Source organism: Trichomycterus rosablanca, chromosome 6 (genome assembly GCF_030014385.1).
Source record: "Trichomycterus rosablanca isolate fTriRos1 chromosome 6, fTriRos1.hap1, whole genome shotgun sequence".
NCBI classification, from domain to species: domain Eukaryota; kingdom Metazoa; phylum Chordata; class Actinopteri; order Siluriformes; family Trichomycteridae; genus Trichomycterus; species Trichomycterus rosablanca.
The window spans coordinates 1,280,001-1,297,990 of NC_085993.1; the positions used below are offsets into that span (position 1 = coordinate 1,280,001).

The 17,990-nt window shown below is 40.6% G+C and overlaps 1 protein-coding gene across 1 annotated transcript in view; it reads left to right on the plus strand.

The window, feature by feature from the left end:
• sned1 (sushi, nidogen and EGF-like domains 1) overlaps positions 1–14,768 on the plus strand; it is a 44,727-nt gene extending 29,959 nt beyond the window's left edge. Inside the window, exons 18-32 of the mRNA XM_062997125.1 lie at positions 563–676; positions 1,506–1,619; positions 2,332–2,448; positions 5,322–5,609; positions 5,778–5,961; positions 6,071–6,183; positions 6,914–7,192; positions 10,186–10,324; positions 10,439–10,521; positions 10,700–10,798; positions 11,650–11,766; positions 12,763–12,850; positions 13,034–13,113; positions 14,297–14,324; positions 14,447–14,768. Coding sequence (XP_062853195.1) covers positions 563–676; positions 1,506–1,619; positions 2,332–2,448; positions 5,322–5,609; positions 5,778–5,961; positions 6,071–6,183; positions 6,914–7,192; positions 10,186–10,324; positions 10,439–10,521; positions 10,700–10,798; positions 11,650–11,766; positions 12,763–12,850; positions 13,034–13,113; positions 14,297–14,322 — 1,841 coding nt within the window. The 3' untranslated portion in view covers positions 14,323–14,324; positions 14,447–14,768. The remainder of the gene's footprint in view (positions 1–562; positions 677–1,505; positions 1,620–2,331; positions 2,449–5,321; positions 5,610–5,777; positions 5,962–6,070; positions 6,184–6,913; positions 7,193–10,185; positions 10,325–10,438; positions 10,522–10,699; positions 10,799–11,649; positions 11,767–12,762; positions 12,851–13,033; positions 13,114–14,296; positions 14,325–14,446) is intronic.
• Positions 14,769–17,990: the final 3,222 nt, after the last annotated feature.

The window sequence follows — 17,990 nt, forward strand, 5'->3', positions numbered from 1 at the left end:
CCGGTGCACCGGTCAGTACTGCATGTGCGTCACGACCCTCACCAACATGTGTTGCCAGTTTGCCGGCTCTCCAAGGGTCATAAACTGTGGGCATGTTGGCAAAGTGATGCCAGGAGGGAGCATGGATGGTGCGCCATAGCAACCAAACGGCAGATTCGATCTGTCGTGTACAGTTTTATTGTTAGCGTGAGGGGAAGTGTGTGTGTGTGTGTGTGTGTGTGTGTGATAAGTGTATATGACACAGCAGGTAGTTGGTGATGCAAAAAACAAGGTTGTGGGGACCTCGATTTGAATCTGAACCTTATTTTCCCATAGTCACTGGGTGCACCGCAGTAACACACCCTGACAGGACGCCAATCTGTCATGGGGCATCAGCAATCATGTCTGGTTGTAGACGATAGCACCTCTGGACGATAGCACCTCTGGGGATTCGACCCCTGGATATTTCATTCCAACAAACACTTATAGCTGTGTGAGTGTTTTAATGAGTCTGTGTGTGTGTGTGTGTGTGTGTGTGTGTGTGTGTGTGTGTGTGTGTGTGTGCGTGTGTGTGTGTTTACAGAAATAAACGAGTGCTCGTCTCAGCCCTGTATGAACGGCGGAACATGTCGAGACCGCCTGGCCTCCTTCCTGTGCGAGTGTGAACCCAGATTTACCGGCCAGCGCTGCCAGACAGGTGACTAGAACCCACTGATCCCTCGTACCAAGGGTCACACACATACACACACACACTACATGGCCTAAAGTATTCGGACACCCGACCGTGAGCTTGTTGGATGTCACGTTTCAAAAACTCTGTGTGATCTTTTCATCTAGACTTTGAAGTACATCTGTGGGAATTTGTTCCGGTTCGTCCCAGAGCTGTTGAGTGGGGCTGAGGTCAGGGCTCTCTGTAGGACACTGGAGTTTTGCTGGAACATGCTGGAAAGGGCCTTCCCTAAACTGCTGCTTCATTCCCTTTATCTACTATATTATTGATTAATTACACCTGTTAGTGATTGTTGTGGCCGAAACACATGAATTCGATCATTAGAAGGGGCGTCCCGATACTTTTGGTCATATAGTCAGCATCGTTTCATTTTATTTGCACTGTTTAGATGCACTTTGTTCTGGTCAGGGTTGCAGTGGGTCCAGTTTACCTTCAGTCCTAGCTCCCAAGGTTCATATTTGCACCAGTTTTATTGGAACTGAGGATGGGTCACCAGCAGGGGGCGCTACACAACACACAGAGCAAGTAAACAGTAGTAAGAAGCTGGTGGAGCGCGTAGGGTACCTGTGGGGATTTGTGCTGCTGTTACAGATGTTTGTTTTGATCCTAAAAGCAGCACAGATCAACCACTGGTGATAAGAGGACGTTCTCGGTCCTCTACGACCTGACACGCCCACGGATGTGTTCCTCATTGGTCGAAAAAAGGGTTAAGAGTGGCGCTGGACCCACCGTGACCCTGACCAGGATGAAACACTCAATGTACAGGCGTGGTTCTGAAGTCTGTCTTTGTCTGTAGAGCAGGACGGATGCGAGTCGAACCCGTGTCTGAACGGAGGGGTGTGTCGCGGCTACAGGAGGACCCTCGTGTGCGTGTGTAAGGACGGCTACGCCGGCAACCGCTGCCAAACGCGTATGTTTAACATTTAACGTTTTCAAGTACCGCGTGGTAAGGCACACGACCAAAAGTATGTGGACACCCCTCCTAATGAACAAACCTAATGCAAATATGTGTATTTTAGTACAGCTGATGCAGAACAAATAAAGTCACACATATATATATATATATAAAGATATATAATGTGCAGCCAACTTTGTGGTAAACATTTAGGGAAGGCCCTGTCCTGATCCATCTGATGTGGAGGAACAGCACAGAGCTCAGACCACAACCCCTGGAATGAACTGGAATGCCAACCGTGAGTCAGGCCTTCTCGTTCAACATCGGTTGAACAACGGGCAGTGGTAGACCAGCCGTTAAGGTACTGGACTAGTAACCGAAAGGTTGCCAGTTCAAGCCCCCTACAGCCAAGCTGCCACTGTTGGGCCCCTGTGCAAGGCCCCTAAGCCTCATAATTGTCATAATTGTAAGTCACATTGGAAAAAAAGCATCTGGTAAATAAAAAAGAGGCACAAATTACTACAGAATTCAAAATACTGTAAAAAAAAAAAAAAACTCCCACAGGAGCTGAGACTGTTAGTAACACCAACACTATGTCCATGCTTTTTAAACGGTATATTTAACAAGTTAACCAAGTTAATGGTCGGGTGTCCTCATACTTTTGGCCACACTGTGTGTTCCTGAATCGTTGCTGGAAGTGTAACAGCGGTGTTTTGTCTCCCTCTAGTGGAGAACCCGTGTGTACTGCAGCCGTGCGGGAACCGAGGTGTGTGTCGCAGTGACAGGAGAGGAAACTACACCTGTACCTGCAGGGTGGGGCACACAGGCCGGGACTGTGAGAAAGGTACCCTGGTAGCACTTTTCCACTGGAACTGGTGCCCGAACTGGTTCCAAAATCTGGAACCGTTCGGCACTTTTACATCATATATTACACACGTTGGTTATATTCAGTCACAGACAATTTTAGTATCTCCATTTCACCTCACTTGCACGTCTTTGTACTGTGGGAGGAAACCGGAGCTCCTGGAGGAAACCCACACAGACACGGGACCCACACAGAAAGGGAACTGAATCCACCTGGGAATCGAACCCAGGACCTTCTTGCTGTGAGGACCTTCTTTTATCCAAAGCGACTTGCAGTACAGTGACAGTATATAGTAATTACTTGAGTAATTGAGGGTTAGGGGCCTCGCTCAAGGGTCCAACAGTGGCAACCTGGCAGTGGTGGGGCTTGAACCAGCAACCTTTTGGTCACTAGTCCAGTACCTTAATCACTAGGCTACAACTGCCATTCTTGCCATATTAACAATCAGTAGTACACTGGCATACATAAACAAAGCTAGTGAGAGGAATTGATTTCTTTATCATTTTTACAGGGGTGGCTCGGTGGGTTCGATCCCCAGGTGGAGCTCTCCGTGTCCTTTCTGTGTAGAGTTTGCATGTTCTCCCCGTGTCTGTGTGGGTTTCCTCCGGGTGCTCCGGTTTCCTCCCACAGCACAAAGACGTGCAAGTGAGGTGAATCAGTTGTAGCCTAGTGGTTAAAGTACTGGACTCGTAAGCAGAAGGTTGCTGGTTCAAACCCTATCGCTCCCCACTGTTGGGGGCGGCACGGTGGCTACGTGGGTAGCACTGTCGCCTCACAGCAAGAGGGGCCCGGGTTCGATCCCCAGGTGGAGCGCTCCGGGTCCTTTCTGTGTAGAGTTTGCATGTTCTCCTCCTGTCTGCGTGGGTTTCCTCCGGGAGCTCCGGTTTCCACTTACAGTACAAAGACGTGCAAGTGAGGTGAATCAGAGATACAAAATACTAATAAACAAACAAACATACCACTGTTGGGCCCTTGAGCAAGGCCCTTAACTCTCATTGCTTGTACTGTATTCTGTAAATCGCTTTAGTGCAGAAAGTGTAAATGCACCAGTTTTTATTGGAACCGAGGATGCATCACCAGCAGAGGGCGCTGTTGGTTTATCTTTTTCATACAGCCTGAACGATTATTTGATCTAAAAGGCTTAAGAGTGGCACTGACCCCACCGTGACCCTGACCAGGATGAAGCGTCTTTGTAGGGGTGACGCCCCTTCTAATTTCTGAATTCAGCCACGAGTGTTTCAGCCATGACAGTTGCTAACAGGCGTGATAAATTAGTAATTAGGAAATTATGCTTATTACTTTGCAGGAACAGTTTGGGGAAGGACCTATCCTGATTTAACGACAGCCGCTCTTTAAAGTGTACCTGTGTGTGGGAATTTGTGCCTGTTTAGCGTTTGTATTTGGACAGCCGGGCACCGATCGATCATTAGGGGTTCCGGTTCATCCCACAGCTGTCGCGTGAGGAGGTCAGGGCTCTGCACGTCTTTATAGCAGAGACATTCACAAGTCACAAAATACGAGTCCGAGTCAATATAATCTACACAAAACATATATTATAAATGTAACGTAGAAATAAAGAAATAATCTGTAAGTTCAGATAAAAACAACAACAGATTAGCGAGTGTATTTAGCCGTTTTACTTCGTGTCTTTACTTTCCTCCTCATTGTGTAAATGAATGTAATTTCTGTAACAAGAAGGTTCCAGTTAAAAGCTTCAACTGATACGTTTTGTTTTCATTACAGAACAAAAGCGCTCGATAAATCACGGCACAGCGGCCAAAATCCCAAACACAGCAAAAACAATCATATCCGCTGCTTACCTTAGCTTCTGTTCTTCCAGATGCTATTACATTTATAAGCGTGCGTTTCATTAGGAACAGAATCCGTTATTTTGTAAATGTGCTTATAATTAAAAACCTCCAAACTTTTCCCGGTCGTGAAGTAAAACAGGAAGTGGTTAGAAAGCCGATCGAGCGTTTCATTACCACGTCATCTGTGTGACGCAAACCGAATAAATGCAGATAACAGCATTTCTTACTAACAATTACAATCAGAAGCTCTGATTGGTTCAGAAAGCGTCTTTCAACCATCAGCGCCGATTCTGTAGGAGCGTTCCATTCACCCCGGTCGTTCCTGTGAAGTGCACTACGTAGGGTACTCCACCATTTTAAGTGAGATTCTGATCCAAAGGTAACGAGAATGTTCAAATGAAGTGAACTTCAGACTGTGTAGGGAGTAGGGAGCGACGCTTCATCACTACACCGGAAGCTGCTGGAACATTTACACATTGTGTGTGTTGTGGGTTAAAACGACCGGAGCGTTGTTATTATTATTATTATTATTATTATTATTATTATTATTATTATTATTATTATTATTATTATTATTATTATAGAGCAGAAAATGACACGATCAGAATGATGTCGAATCATATATATATATATATAATTGTCACACGTAACTAATGTTGCTGACTTTTGCTGTCCACGAGTAATTTTTTGCGAGTCACGAGTCGACTCCGAGTCATTTGAAACGAGTCTGAGTCGAGTCTGAAGTCGCTGTGTGTGTGACTTACGTGCGACTCTGAGTCGAGTCCCCATCTCTGCTTTATAGAGCTCGCTCATGCTGGAACGGGGAGGGCCTTCCCTAAACTGTTGCTGCATATAAAAGTTAGAATCATATCATTTCATTTATTTACATGATCAATTTATTACACCTGTTAGTAACTCTTGAGGCTGAAACACATGAATTAAATAATAAAAAGGGGCGTCCCAATACTTTTGAGCATATATATATACAGTATATATATACCGGGGTGTGGAACACTCGTCTCATCTCCTGCGTGTCCCCAGGGCTCCTGCCTCCATCCGGTCTGCATGTGCTGAGGGTGGAGGAGAGCGAGGTGGAGCTCCGCTGGGATCAAAGCGACGCCACGCAGAACCTGATCAGCGGTTTCGCCGTCACCTACGCCCCGATCGGGCGGAGCCCGCGCAAGACGGATTTCCTGGAGAGGCAGCACTCCACCTTCGTCCTGCAGGGTCTGAGCCCGGGTCAGCTCTACAACATCTCCACCTACTCGGTCAGACGCAACGGCAACAGCAACGACATCAGCCAGCCCGCCTTCGCCCTCGTACGCACACGTGAGTCATATCCGGTTCCCTCTGCTGCTGTACACCTCCACACACGGAGAGTCACACTGATCTCCATTATCCCCCGTCTCTGTGCAGTACCATCCACCTCCAGCAGGGGGCGTAACTGCAGCACAGAACAGTGCATTTCTTTATTAGCGTGGTCTGTTTGTGCCTCAGGGCCGCGGAAGGTGGAGCATCTGCAGGTGATGAACGTCTCCTCCTCTCAGGTGTGGCTACGCTGGGTGTTACAGACCGGCTGGCAGGCCGCCGTTGACCTGGTGAGGGTGTCGCTGGTGCCGTCGGACGGGAGCGGCGCCCGCCCTTCAGTCCTCAATGCGAGCGTGACGAACTATAGCTTCAGGTGAGCCATGAGCCCACAGCTAACTTACTGATCAGTCACACACAAATTCTCACACGTATAAAAACACTGTGTGTGTGTGTGTGTGTGTGTGTGTGTGTGTGTGTTACAGCTCTCTCCTTCCGGCTAAGATGTACATTGTAGACGTGCTCACACAGAGTGGAGAACGTCCTGAAGATCTGCCCTCCACCAGCCACTCCGCCGGACCCCTTCACTTCTGGACAAGTAGGTCTCTGTTTAAAGGTGTCTTAAGGTTTCCCACATGTCGGAGGAGGCGAGTAAATTGGGAGGAAGATTAATTGATTGATTGATTGATTGATTGAGGACTTTATTGATCCCTGAAGGGAAATTGCAGTGTTACAGCATCACTTTACACTGATCACAAGCATCACACAACGACACATCAAATAAGATAGTGGTGCCCAGGTGGCGCAGCCGAATATTCCGCTGGCACACCGGCACCGAGATTCTGAACTCCTCAGTTTGAAACTCGGTGTTGCCGTCTGTCGGCTGAGCACCATCTAGCGGGCACAATTGGCAGTGCCTGCAGGGAGGGATGACCGGAATATGTGGATGGGGTCTTCAAACGCTGTGTAAGGACCCTGATTGGCGGATAGAGGCGCCTGTGCTCCATGCATGGGTGGAAAAGGGTTCCGCTAAGAGCTGCATTCGGATCAAAGGAGGCGTCAGCAGTGATATACCCACCTCAACTGCAAAAAATCAGGGGTCCTCCAGCAGCGGAAGACAAACTGAAGATGATAAATTGGGAGAAAATGCATAAAGCCAATCTGACCAATAGCAGAGATGAGATTCAAACTCGGGGAGTTCCGAAAGCACAGGACGGAACCCGCTCCACGTTGGTCGAAAAGGGTTTTCAGTGCAACACCATCACCATCAAAAGGGGTGCACTTACTTTTTCGCGGTAGAACCGTAACCCTGTTTGTTTTGGTACCAGGACCGCTGCCCCCTCAGAACCTCTCCCTCTCCCACGTGAGCTCCACCTCGGCTCGGGTGACGTGGGGTCGACACCCTCGCAGCGTCCCCGACGGCTTCGTGGTGAACGTGACGCGCGGCCTCAGCACCCGGAGTCGCTACCTCCCCGACGGCACCACGGGCACCTACACCATACGAGACCTGAACCCCGGGCAGCACTATCGCCTCGCCCTGACCGCCGTGCACAACACGGGCGCCGAGCAGATCCACAGCGCCGCCCAGCACCTGGCCTTCACCACAGGTCAGTCTGGTCTCACACTATACAAATACAATCGCTGTCATGTTTTGACTAAATGGGCACAAATCCCCACAGATTCTCAAAAGAGCGGCTGGTATTATAGATAAAAACAACATTATTATTATATAGTGTATAGTATTATATTTATTGTACAGTATATAATGTTTAGTACAGTGTATAGTACAATACATCATATATATATAGTACAGTGTATAGTATAATGCATTGCATAGTATAGTTTATGATGTATAATATGGTATATAGTGAAGTTTAATGTATATATTGTTTAGAATACTGTTTTATGTATAATGTGGTATATAGTGCAATGTATAGTACAGTATATATTGTATATGATATAGCGTACAGTGGTGCTTGAAAGTTTGTGAACCCTTTAGAATGTTCTATATTTCTGCATAAATATGACCTAAAATATCATCAGATTTTCACACGAGTCCTAAAAGTAGATAAAGAGAACCCAGTTAAACAAATGAGACAAAAATATTATACTTGGTCATTTATTTATTGAGGAAAATGATCCAATATTACATATTTGTGAGTGGCAAAAGTATGTGAACCTTTGCTTTCAGTATCTGGTGTGACCCCCCCTGCAGCAATAACTGCAACTAAATGTTTCCGGTAACTGTCGATCAGTCCTGCACACCGGCTTGGAGGAATTTTAGCCCATTCCTCCGTACAGAACAGCTTCAACTCTGGGATGTTGGTGGGTTTCCTCACATTAACTGCTCGCTTCAGGTCCTTCCACAACATTTCGATTGGATTAAGGTCAGGACTTTGACTTGGCCATTCCAAAACATGAACTTTATTCTTCTTTAACCGTTCTTGTAGAACGACTTGTGTGTTCAGGGTCGTTGTCTTGCTGCATGACCCACCGTCTCTTGAGATTCAGTTCATGGACAGATGTCCTGACATTTTCCTTAAGAATTCTCTGATATAATTCAGAATTCATTGTTCCATCAATGATGGCAAGCCGTCCTGGCCCAGATGCAGCAAAACAGGCCCAAACCATGATACCACCACCACCATGTTTCACAGATGGGATAAGGTTCTTATGCTGGAATGCAGTGTTTTCCTTTCTCCAAACATAACGCTTTTCATCAAACCAAAAAGTTCTATTTTGGTCTCATCCGTCCACAAAACATTCTTCCAATAGCCTTCTGGCTTGTCCACATGATCTGTAGCAAACTGCAGATGAGCAGCAATGTTCTTTTTGGAGAGCAGTGGCTTTCTCCTTGCAACCCTGCCATGCACACCATTGTTGTTCAGTGTTCTCCTGATGGTGGACTCATGAACATTAACATTAGCCAATGTGAGAGAGGCCTTGGGTTGCTTAGTAGTTAGCCTGGGGTCCTTTGTTACCTCGCCGACTATTACACGCCTTGCTCTTGGAGTGATCTTCGTTGGTCGACCACTCCTGGGGAGGGTAACGATGGTCTTGAATTTCCTCCATTTGTACACAATCTGTCTGACTGTGGATTGGTGGAGTCCAAACTCTTTAGAGATGGTTTTGTAACCTTTTCCAGCCTGATGAGCATCAACAACTCTTTTTCTGAGGTCCTCAGAAATCTCCTTTGTTCGTGCCATGGTACACTACCACAAACATGTGTTGTGAAGAGCAGACTTTGATAGATCCCTGTTCTTTAAATAAAACCGGGTGCCCACTCACACCTGATTGTCGTCCCATTGATTGAAAACACCTGACTCGAATTTCACCTTCAAATTAACTGCGAATCCTAGAGGTTCACATACTTTTTCCACTCACAAATATGTAATATTGGATCATTTTCCTCAATAAATAAATGACCAAGTACAATATTTTTGTCTCATTTGTTTAACTGGGTTCTCTTTATCTACTTTTAGGACTCGTGTGAAAATCTGATGATATTTTAGGTCATATTTATGCAGAAATATAGAACATTCTAAAGGGTTCACAAACTTTCAAGCACCGCTGTATAATACAGTATTTATTATATATAGTCTTTAGTATAGTACAGTATATGATGTTCAGTACAGTATATAGTGCAGTGTATAGTATATATTGTATAGGATATAGTGTATAATACAATATTTATTACATATAGTACAGTGTTTAGTATAGTACAGTGTATGATGTATAATAATGTATATATTGCAGTGTATAGTACAGTATATATTGTAGAGAATATAGTGTATAATACAGTATTTATTATATATAGTATGGTCTTTAGTATAGTACAGTGTATAGTATATATTGTATATGATATAATGTATAATGCAGTAGTTATTGTATAGTGGAGTATAAAATGTTTAGTATATTTATTGTAAAATAAATTTTATAGTGCATGGCACAGTGTATAGTACAATATATGATGTACGTATAATATGGTATATAGTGCAGTGTATAGTACAGTATATATTGTATAGGATATAGTGTATTTATTATACATAGTACAGTCTTTAGTATAGTACAGTGTATGATGTATAATATGGTATACAGTATAGTGCAGTGTATAGTATATATTGTAGAGGATATAGTGTATAATGCAGTATTTATTATATATAGTACAGTCTTTAGTAAAGTACAGTGTATGATGTATAGTACAGTATATAGTGCAGTGTGGACATTATATAGTGTATAGTAGAGTATACAATGTATATGATGTATAATACAGTCTATACTATAGTATATATTGTATAGTACAGTAGCGTATATAGTATATACAATGTATATAGTGTACAGTTAAGGCACTGGACTAGTAATCAAAAGGTCAGTGGTTCAAACCTCACAACTGCCAGGTTGTCCCGCTGAATGCTGAAAATGTAAACAATGTAAATAGCTTAGCACTCAGTGTTCTGTTGTAATGATCATAAGGCTGTGAGTTCACCTCCCAAATTTCCAAGGACTCCTCACCCTCCTCAGTTTAATTCACAAACATATAAACACAAACCCGTAGTACATGAATAAACGTGACTGTGTGTGTGTGTTTGATTTGGAGCAGCGCCCCTGGAGGAACCACGGGGGAAACCCGACAGACCTCAGGAGGGTCGGGACACCTCCAGCAGGGTCACCGTGCCCCGCCCCAAAATACAGCACACGGGCGGCGATACAGACCGGGAACACCCAGAGGAACCGCCCAGGTAAGAGTCCACCGAGCAGAGGAACGCTGAACTGTGAGTCTAATTTATTATAATTATTATTATTATTATTTAACGTGTTTAAATGCTTTGTTCTTTCTCTTTGATCTCTGACAGATACACAGAGCTGATCGACGGGCGTGGGAGGATAACGGCCAAATTCACCAACCCGGCCCGTAAAAGCATTCGCCACCGCACAAGTTAGTTCTGATCAGCTTGTACGTTCTTCAGCACGTGTTTAGCTTTATTTTACTTTTTTATCATGTTTCATTGATGATTCTCTTCTCTATTTTATTATCATTTTATTATTTATTTATTTTTACTGAATGTCACTAGAATTCAGAGTAACGAACGTGTTTGTTCTGATTCCTCACACAGAACCTGAAGCTCCGGTTAAATTAGAGAGAATAGAAGAAACAACCAACAGGATCAGCCTGGCTCTGGAGATCCCGGAGGAAGCGACCAGGAGGAAAAGTGGTGCATGTTTTTATTAATTATATAAACTTTAATGTTATTATAGTACAGTTTTAATTATATAGTGTATAGAACAGTATATAGTGCAGTATTCATTGTACAGTATAGTACATTATAGGACAGTGTGTATAGTACAGTATATAGTGTATAGTATAGTATATTGTATAAAATATAGTGTATAGTACTATATAAAAATGTATAATACAGTGTATAGTAAAGTATGTTACAGTATATAGTGCAGTATTTATTGTATAGTACAGTACAGGACAGAGTGTATTGTACAGTAAATGATATGATATATATAATACAGTATACAGTACAGTGTGTATAGCGTATAGTACAGTGTATAGTACAGTGTATAGTATAGTGTATAGTATATAGTGTATAGTACAGTGTATAATGTATAATACAATATATAGTGCAGTATTCATTGTATAGTACAGTACAGGACAGAGTGTATAGTACAGTATATGATATGATATATAATACAGTATACAGTACAGTGTGTATAACATGATGTATAACTTGTAGTACAATGTAAAGTACAGTGAATAAAACAGTGTATTGTATATAATAGAATTTAGGGTGTATAATACAGTATACCGTGTATAATAGTACAGTATAATGTATAGTACAGTATATGATGTATGTATAATAGAGTGTATAGTACAGTATAGTACAGGCAGTTGTGTATGTTATAATGTATAGTAAAGTGTTATATATGTTGGTACAGTGTGTAGTTTGTATTACAGTGTGCTTACAGAATATAGTGTATTGTGTGTTATATAATCTATAGTCCTAAAGTGTGTGTGTGTGTGTGTGTGTGTGTGTGTGTGTGTGTGTGTGTGTGTCAGAGTCTCAGCGTGACTGCAGGACTCAGTCGTGTCAGAATGGAGGAACGTGTGTCCCGAGTGGAGACTCGTACAGCTGTGAATGTCCGGCCGGCTTTAAAGGACGACAGTGCGAGCTGTGTGAGTTTCTCTGTCTGACTAATCATGAACGGGGTGTGAAAGCGGGTCTGTGGGGGCAAAAACTTACCAAAAAGCAACAAAAACCATAAACACTGTGCCAAAAGTGCCACCTTATGGCTGAGATTTGCACCAAAGTAATGTGTTTAGTCACAGCACACAATCTTCAGCGTGTTATTGCTTCAATGCAACATTTATGCAAAGAAAATTTAAGAATAAAAAGAAAATAAATCCCAACATGGTTTAAAAATAAATATACCTTAACTGTACATTTGAATTCTGTGGGTTTTTTATGCTCATAAAATAATCCTGGTACCAGAATGCAGGTTTATACAAAAGTTTGGGCACTCTATACGCTGTACGACTCTCTGTAAGAATCCGCTGTTGATTGGCCGGGAGAAAAAGAACACGCTCAGTGACAGTGAATAACCTGAAAACATAAAAAGTTTAGTTAGTTTTAAAGGCTTTATCAGGAAACACGTCATTGCTGCTTTGGAAATAAATGAAGCTTGGAAACAATTCCTACAGGGGCTCTAAAATGTTCCTATGACCATGTCGGGATTCCTCATAACTGCTGCGGTTACTCCCTCTGCTGGCTGATCGATGGTGCTGCACAGAGATAATGGAGATCAGTGCGTTACTCTCCGTGCGCAATACGGATATCCGTATGAACCCCTGAACGCCTGGTGCAGGTGAAAAGAAGCGGTCGGTGCTGCACACGTGTCGGAGGGGGCGTGTGTTAGTCACGACCCTCCTCAGTCAGGAGTGGAGGTGAAATACAATCTGGGAGATGGATGTGACTAAATTAGGAGGAAAATGCTGTTTATTAGTGGTTGGGGTGGTAAGATTAGCTCAATAGTGTTCTGTATTATCTGGATTATCTCATTTTTAAGGTCAATTTGAATTTAAAATGTGAATAATAACAACAGTAAGTGTTTTAGTATTTATTTTATTCTCTGTTTTTGTTTTATTTTTACACGCTCACCTGTTTGGCTGTAGACTGTCAGCGAATACGACACCCGTGTACCCGCCTGTACTCCGAAACCAAGAGCGTACCCGTGTGGGAGGATGGAGTCTGTCATTATCTGTAAGAAACACACTAGCTTCTGTAGTAATGAAGCTCAAGACTATTTTTATTTATTCCTCCACCGATCCGAAGGTCATCACACCTCCTCTGGGGCTGGGGCCTGCTCATTTCCCAATGTGACACCCTAGAATGCACTATTATAATTCTTTTGAGACCTTACATGTGATTTATTTTGTTTTACAGATACAAACGAACGTATAAGGTACAGCAGGACTTTTGTTTTAGAGAGATCTGTGAGCCTGTGCTTCAAAGGAAAAACTCTAGTAAGTATAATAATATTAATAATAATAATAATAATATTAATATTAATAATATAAACAATAATAATAATAATAGAATAGAATAGAATAGAATAGAATAGAATAGAATAGAATAGAATAGAATAGAATGCCTTTATTGTCATTGCACAGTGCACAACGAAATGTTTTGAGCATCTCCTTCACGGTACATGTATGTACACACAGACATATATACACATGTATTTACAAAATAAACATATACACATCTAGAAACAAAAATAAACAAGTGGTTTTAATTTTAATAATAATAATATTAATAATATAAACAATAATAATAATAATAATAATAATGATATTATTAATAAAAATAATAATATAAATAATTATATTTATATTAATAATAATAATAATGATAATAGTAATAATAATAATAATAATAATAAAAATAAAATAATAACGATAATAATATTAATAATAATAATTTAAAAATAATAATATTAATAATAATAATAGTGATAATAATGACAATAAAAATAATAATAATAACATTAATAATAATATTAATAATGATATGAATAATAACAGTAATATTAATAATAATAATAATAGTAATAATAACAATAATAATAATAATAATAATAATAATAACAATAATAATAGTAATAATAATAATAATAATAAACCAGGGAATTTGTGCCTGTTTAGTCAAAACCTGACAGCATTTGTATGGCTGGGCGCTGATGTTGATGTTCCGGTTCATACCAAAGCCTTATAGAGCTCGCTTTGTGCACAGGGCCACAGTTATGCTGGGAAAGGTCCTTCCCTAAACTGTTTCTGCAAATTTGGAAGCATATAATTTACTTTACATATTTATATCATTCGTTTATTTACATTTCATTTTTAGCATTTAGGAGACACGTTTATCCAAAGTGACTTACATTACCGTGACAGTATACAGTTGAGGGTTAAGAGCCTTGCTCAGGGGCCCAACAGTAACACACTGGCAGTGGTGGGGCCTGAACCAGCGACCTTTTGATTAATAGTTCAGTACCTTAACTGCTAGGCTACAACTGCACTAATTTATTAAACCTGAAATATGTTAATTCAGTAATTAGAAGGGGTGTCCCAATACTTTTGTCCATAAGGTGTGTTTTTATTTTTCATTTACATCACTTTCTTATTTATTATTATATTTTTAATTCTTCAGGTCGCAGAACTCAAAGGCAGCAGTAAAGGTAACTGAATTTACCTTTATTTATTTTTTTATTAAACAATTAATCTGCTAATATCTTTAATTTAATATCCAGATAATTTATGTGTTTTATTATTATTATTATTATTTATGTATTTATTTCAGGAAGTCGTAACACAGACTCATCTCGGTACAGAACATCGCTCGTATCCCACCAGGTCCCGTCCACCCCGTCGGTTCTCCTGGATCAGACAGCATACCTCAGACGTTAGGGTTCGGTCATTCTGATGCTACGTTGCGGCCGTGTGGTCCCTCAGGGAAATTCCTTTCAAAACTGACCCCTCAATAACCGGAGCAGCTCAGTTTCCTCCTCACCCAGTCGAGAAGAACCCAGACCAGTACTGGAAGTGTCTCAGATCTTCACCAGCTCTCCTGTAAATAGTGTATAGATGCATTTTGTAGGTGAATATTTTAATAATAAAGAGATTAAAAAGAAAGTTTGCTTTGTGTGAAGTTGTTCTCAGTTCAATAACTCATTCATTCATTCATTATCTGTTTTACCTCCTTGTTTCTACACTCACTGTCCATGTTATCAGCTCCACTTACCATATAGAAGCACTTTGTAGTTCTACAATTACTAACTGTAGTCCATCTGTTTCTCTGCATGCTTTGTTACCCCCTTTCATGCTGTTCTTCAATGGTCAGGACCCGCACAGGACCCCCACAGAGCAGGTATTATTTAGGTGGTGGATTATTCTCAGCACTGCAGCGACACTGACATGGTGGTGGTGTGTTAGTGTGTGTTGTGCTGGTATGAGTGGATCAGACACAGCAGCGCTCCTGGAGTTTTAAACCCCTCACTGTCACTGCTGGACTGAGAATTGTCCACCAACAGCGCCCCGTGGGCAGCATCCTGTGACCACTGATGAAGGTCTAGAAGATAACCGACTCACACAGCAGCAATAGATGAGCGATCGTCTCTGACTTTACATCTACAAGGTGGACCGACTAGGTAGGAGTGTCTAATACAGTGGACAGTGAGTGGACACTGTATTTAAAAACTGCAGCAGTGCTGCTGTGTCTGATCCACTCATACCAGCACAACACACACTAACACACCAGCACCATGTCAGTGTCACTGCAGTGCTGAGAATAATCCACCACCTAAATAATACCTGCTCTGTGGGGGTCCTGACCATTGAAGAACAGCATGAAAGGGGGTAACAAAGCATGTAGAGAAACAGATGGACTACAGTCAGTAATTGTAGAACTACAAAGTGCTTCTATATGGTAAGTGGAGCTGATAACATGGACAGTGAGTGTAGAAACAAGGAGGTGGTTTTAATGTTATGGCTGATCGGTGTAAATAGTGGCGCCCCAAACTCCGGTGTTTACCAAACCACCAAAAACATGCAGACGGTGGATTGGCTAGTGAGTGGAGGAATTTGTGTACGAGTGAAAAGACCTGAGATGAAGTGGAATTGGTGATTTGAGCTCAGGGTTTTGAAAGCTAACCTGGTAGAATTAGCATCGGTTTATTTATGTTGTGGCTTTATCTGACCACAAGGCGGCGCTGTTTTACATGTTTTAAACTGCACAGTGCAACCGCGACTGTAAACATAATAAAACAGTAAAAATAAACAAATGAATTTACATTGAATTTCTACACATAGTAACTCACTTTATGTACTCCATCACTTATACATGGGGGGTCTATTTTCACTGAGTATTTAGGAGTTTATTTCTCATACTAGATATTTATGATGAGATTTAAGATGAAAAACATCCCTAAAAAACAACCTTCCTCCCCAAAACTAGTAAACAATCCTCATTATTGTAACTGATATCTTTAATGTATGTTCCTTAAACGTGGTGGTTTAACTACTGATCCAGCCTGTTTGTTTATATTCGTCCTCCATTTTGAATGTAGACTTTCTAACTCCATATAATACATGTACAGATTTAATTAGATTGCAGAAATGCTTAGATGAGCTTTTTAGCTGTACATTTCTCTTCTAAAATGACCTGCACACTAAGCAAAATGATTATTCTACAATAAAAAAAAGTATAAAAGGAAAGTATTCATGTGGTGGGTATTGAAGGGAAACAACCTGAGGTAAGGGTGGCACTATAGCGTAGTGGGTAGCACTGTCTCATCACAGCAGAAAGGACCTGGGTTCGATTCCTTTCTGTGTGGAGTTTGCATGTTCTCCCTGTGTCCAGGTGGGTTTCCTCCGGATGCTCCGGTTTCGTCAAAACATGTCCAAATACATGCAGTCAGAACAAGTGGAGCTAATGAAAACGGCTCATTTGAACAGTGTAAGTGTGTGTGCTCTGTGATGGAGTGGTGACACGTTTGAGTGTTGCATGCTTTTATGTATTTATTTTATTTATTTATTTATTTATTTATTAATTCATTAATTATTATTATAGCTTGATTTACTTTGGGTGTTTGCTTCCACTTCCAAAAACATGGGAAATAAAGTGGTTAGTAAAAGTTATGCTGCAGTCTTTAATTTAATTCAATGTGTAAGAGGCGTCTGTGAAATCATGAAAAAGAAAATCATGAAATAGCATTATTTCATGAGGTACATGGCGGTATTTAATATGCCATAAAATAATTAAACAACCAGCTTGATTAAGCAAAATTAAGAAGGGAAATCATACTAGTGTTGTGGATGTTTTAATATTTATTTAAATATTGTTTTTTGTAAATATTGTTTCTGTTTTTGTATTGTAAATAATCCAACTAATCAATTAATCAAAAACATAATCACCAGATTGATTAGGAAAATAATCGTTAGTTGCAACCCTACATGTGAAGTGAAGCATTTTTGTTCTGTGCATACACGTTGGTTTAGGATTATAAACTGTTCAGACAAATGTAGGATATATGTCACATCAAAAAGCTATGGGGGGAAACAAGATTAATTTAGTGAAAAAAATGTTTTTTTTTACTGAGAATAATCCACCGGGTAAAAGTGTCAGTATAAGAGTTGCTGAATAATATATGCTGAATACTTTAAATGCTACTGTAGTTATGAATAAAAATCTGTTTTTATTATGTAATAAAGGGTAGAGTTGTAGTATGTAATAAGGGTTACACTTGATAAAATACAACTTGTTTTGGAGCAATTTGATGCATATTTTAAAAGCTATTGAAGTTATTAATATGCTGAATACTATAAATGCTATTGAAGTTATGAATAAAAATCTGTTTTTTATTATGTAATAAAGGGTAAAAGTGTCAGTTTAAGAGTTGTAGTATGTAATAAGGGTTACACTTGATAAAATACAACTTGTTTTGGAGCAATTTGATGCATATTTTAAAAGCTATTGAAGTTATTAATATGCTGAATACTTTAAATGCTATTGAAGTTATGAATAAAAATCTGTTTTTTATTATGTAATAAAGGGTAAAAGTGTCAGTATAAGAGGTGTAGTATGTAATGTCAGAGAGAGTCAGAGAGGTTTTATTGTCATTTCAGCTACATACAAGTACATAGGATCACGGTGTAACACGGTACAAAAAGTGCAAGACAAAACAGTGTAAATACAAAACAGTGTAAATACAAAACAGTGTAAATACAAAACAGTGTAAATACAAAACAGTGTAAGTACAACAATAAATACAAAAAATCCTATAATAAATAACAACAAAAGATATTCCTAATTATCCCTAATCTAAACAAGTAATTAGAAGACAGGA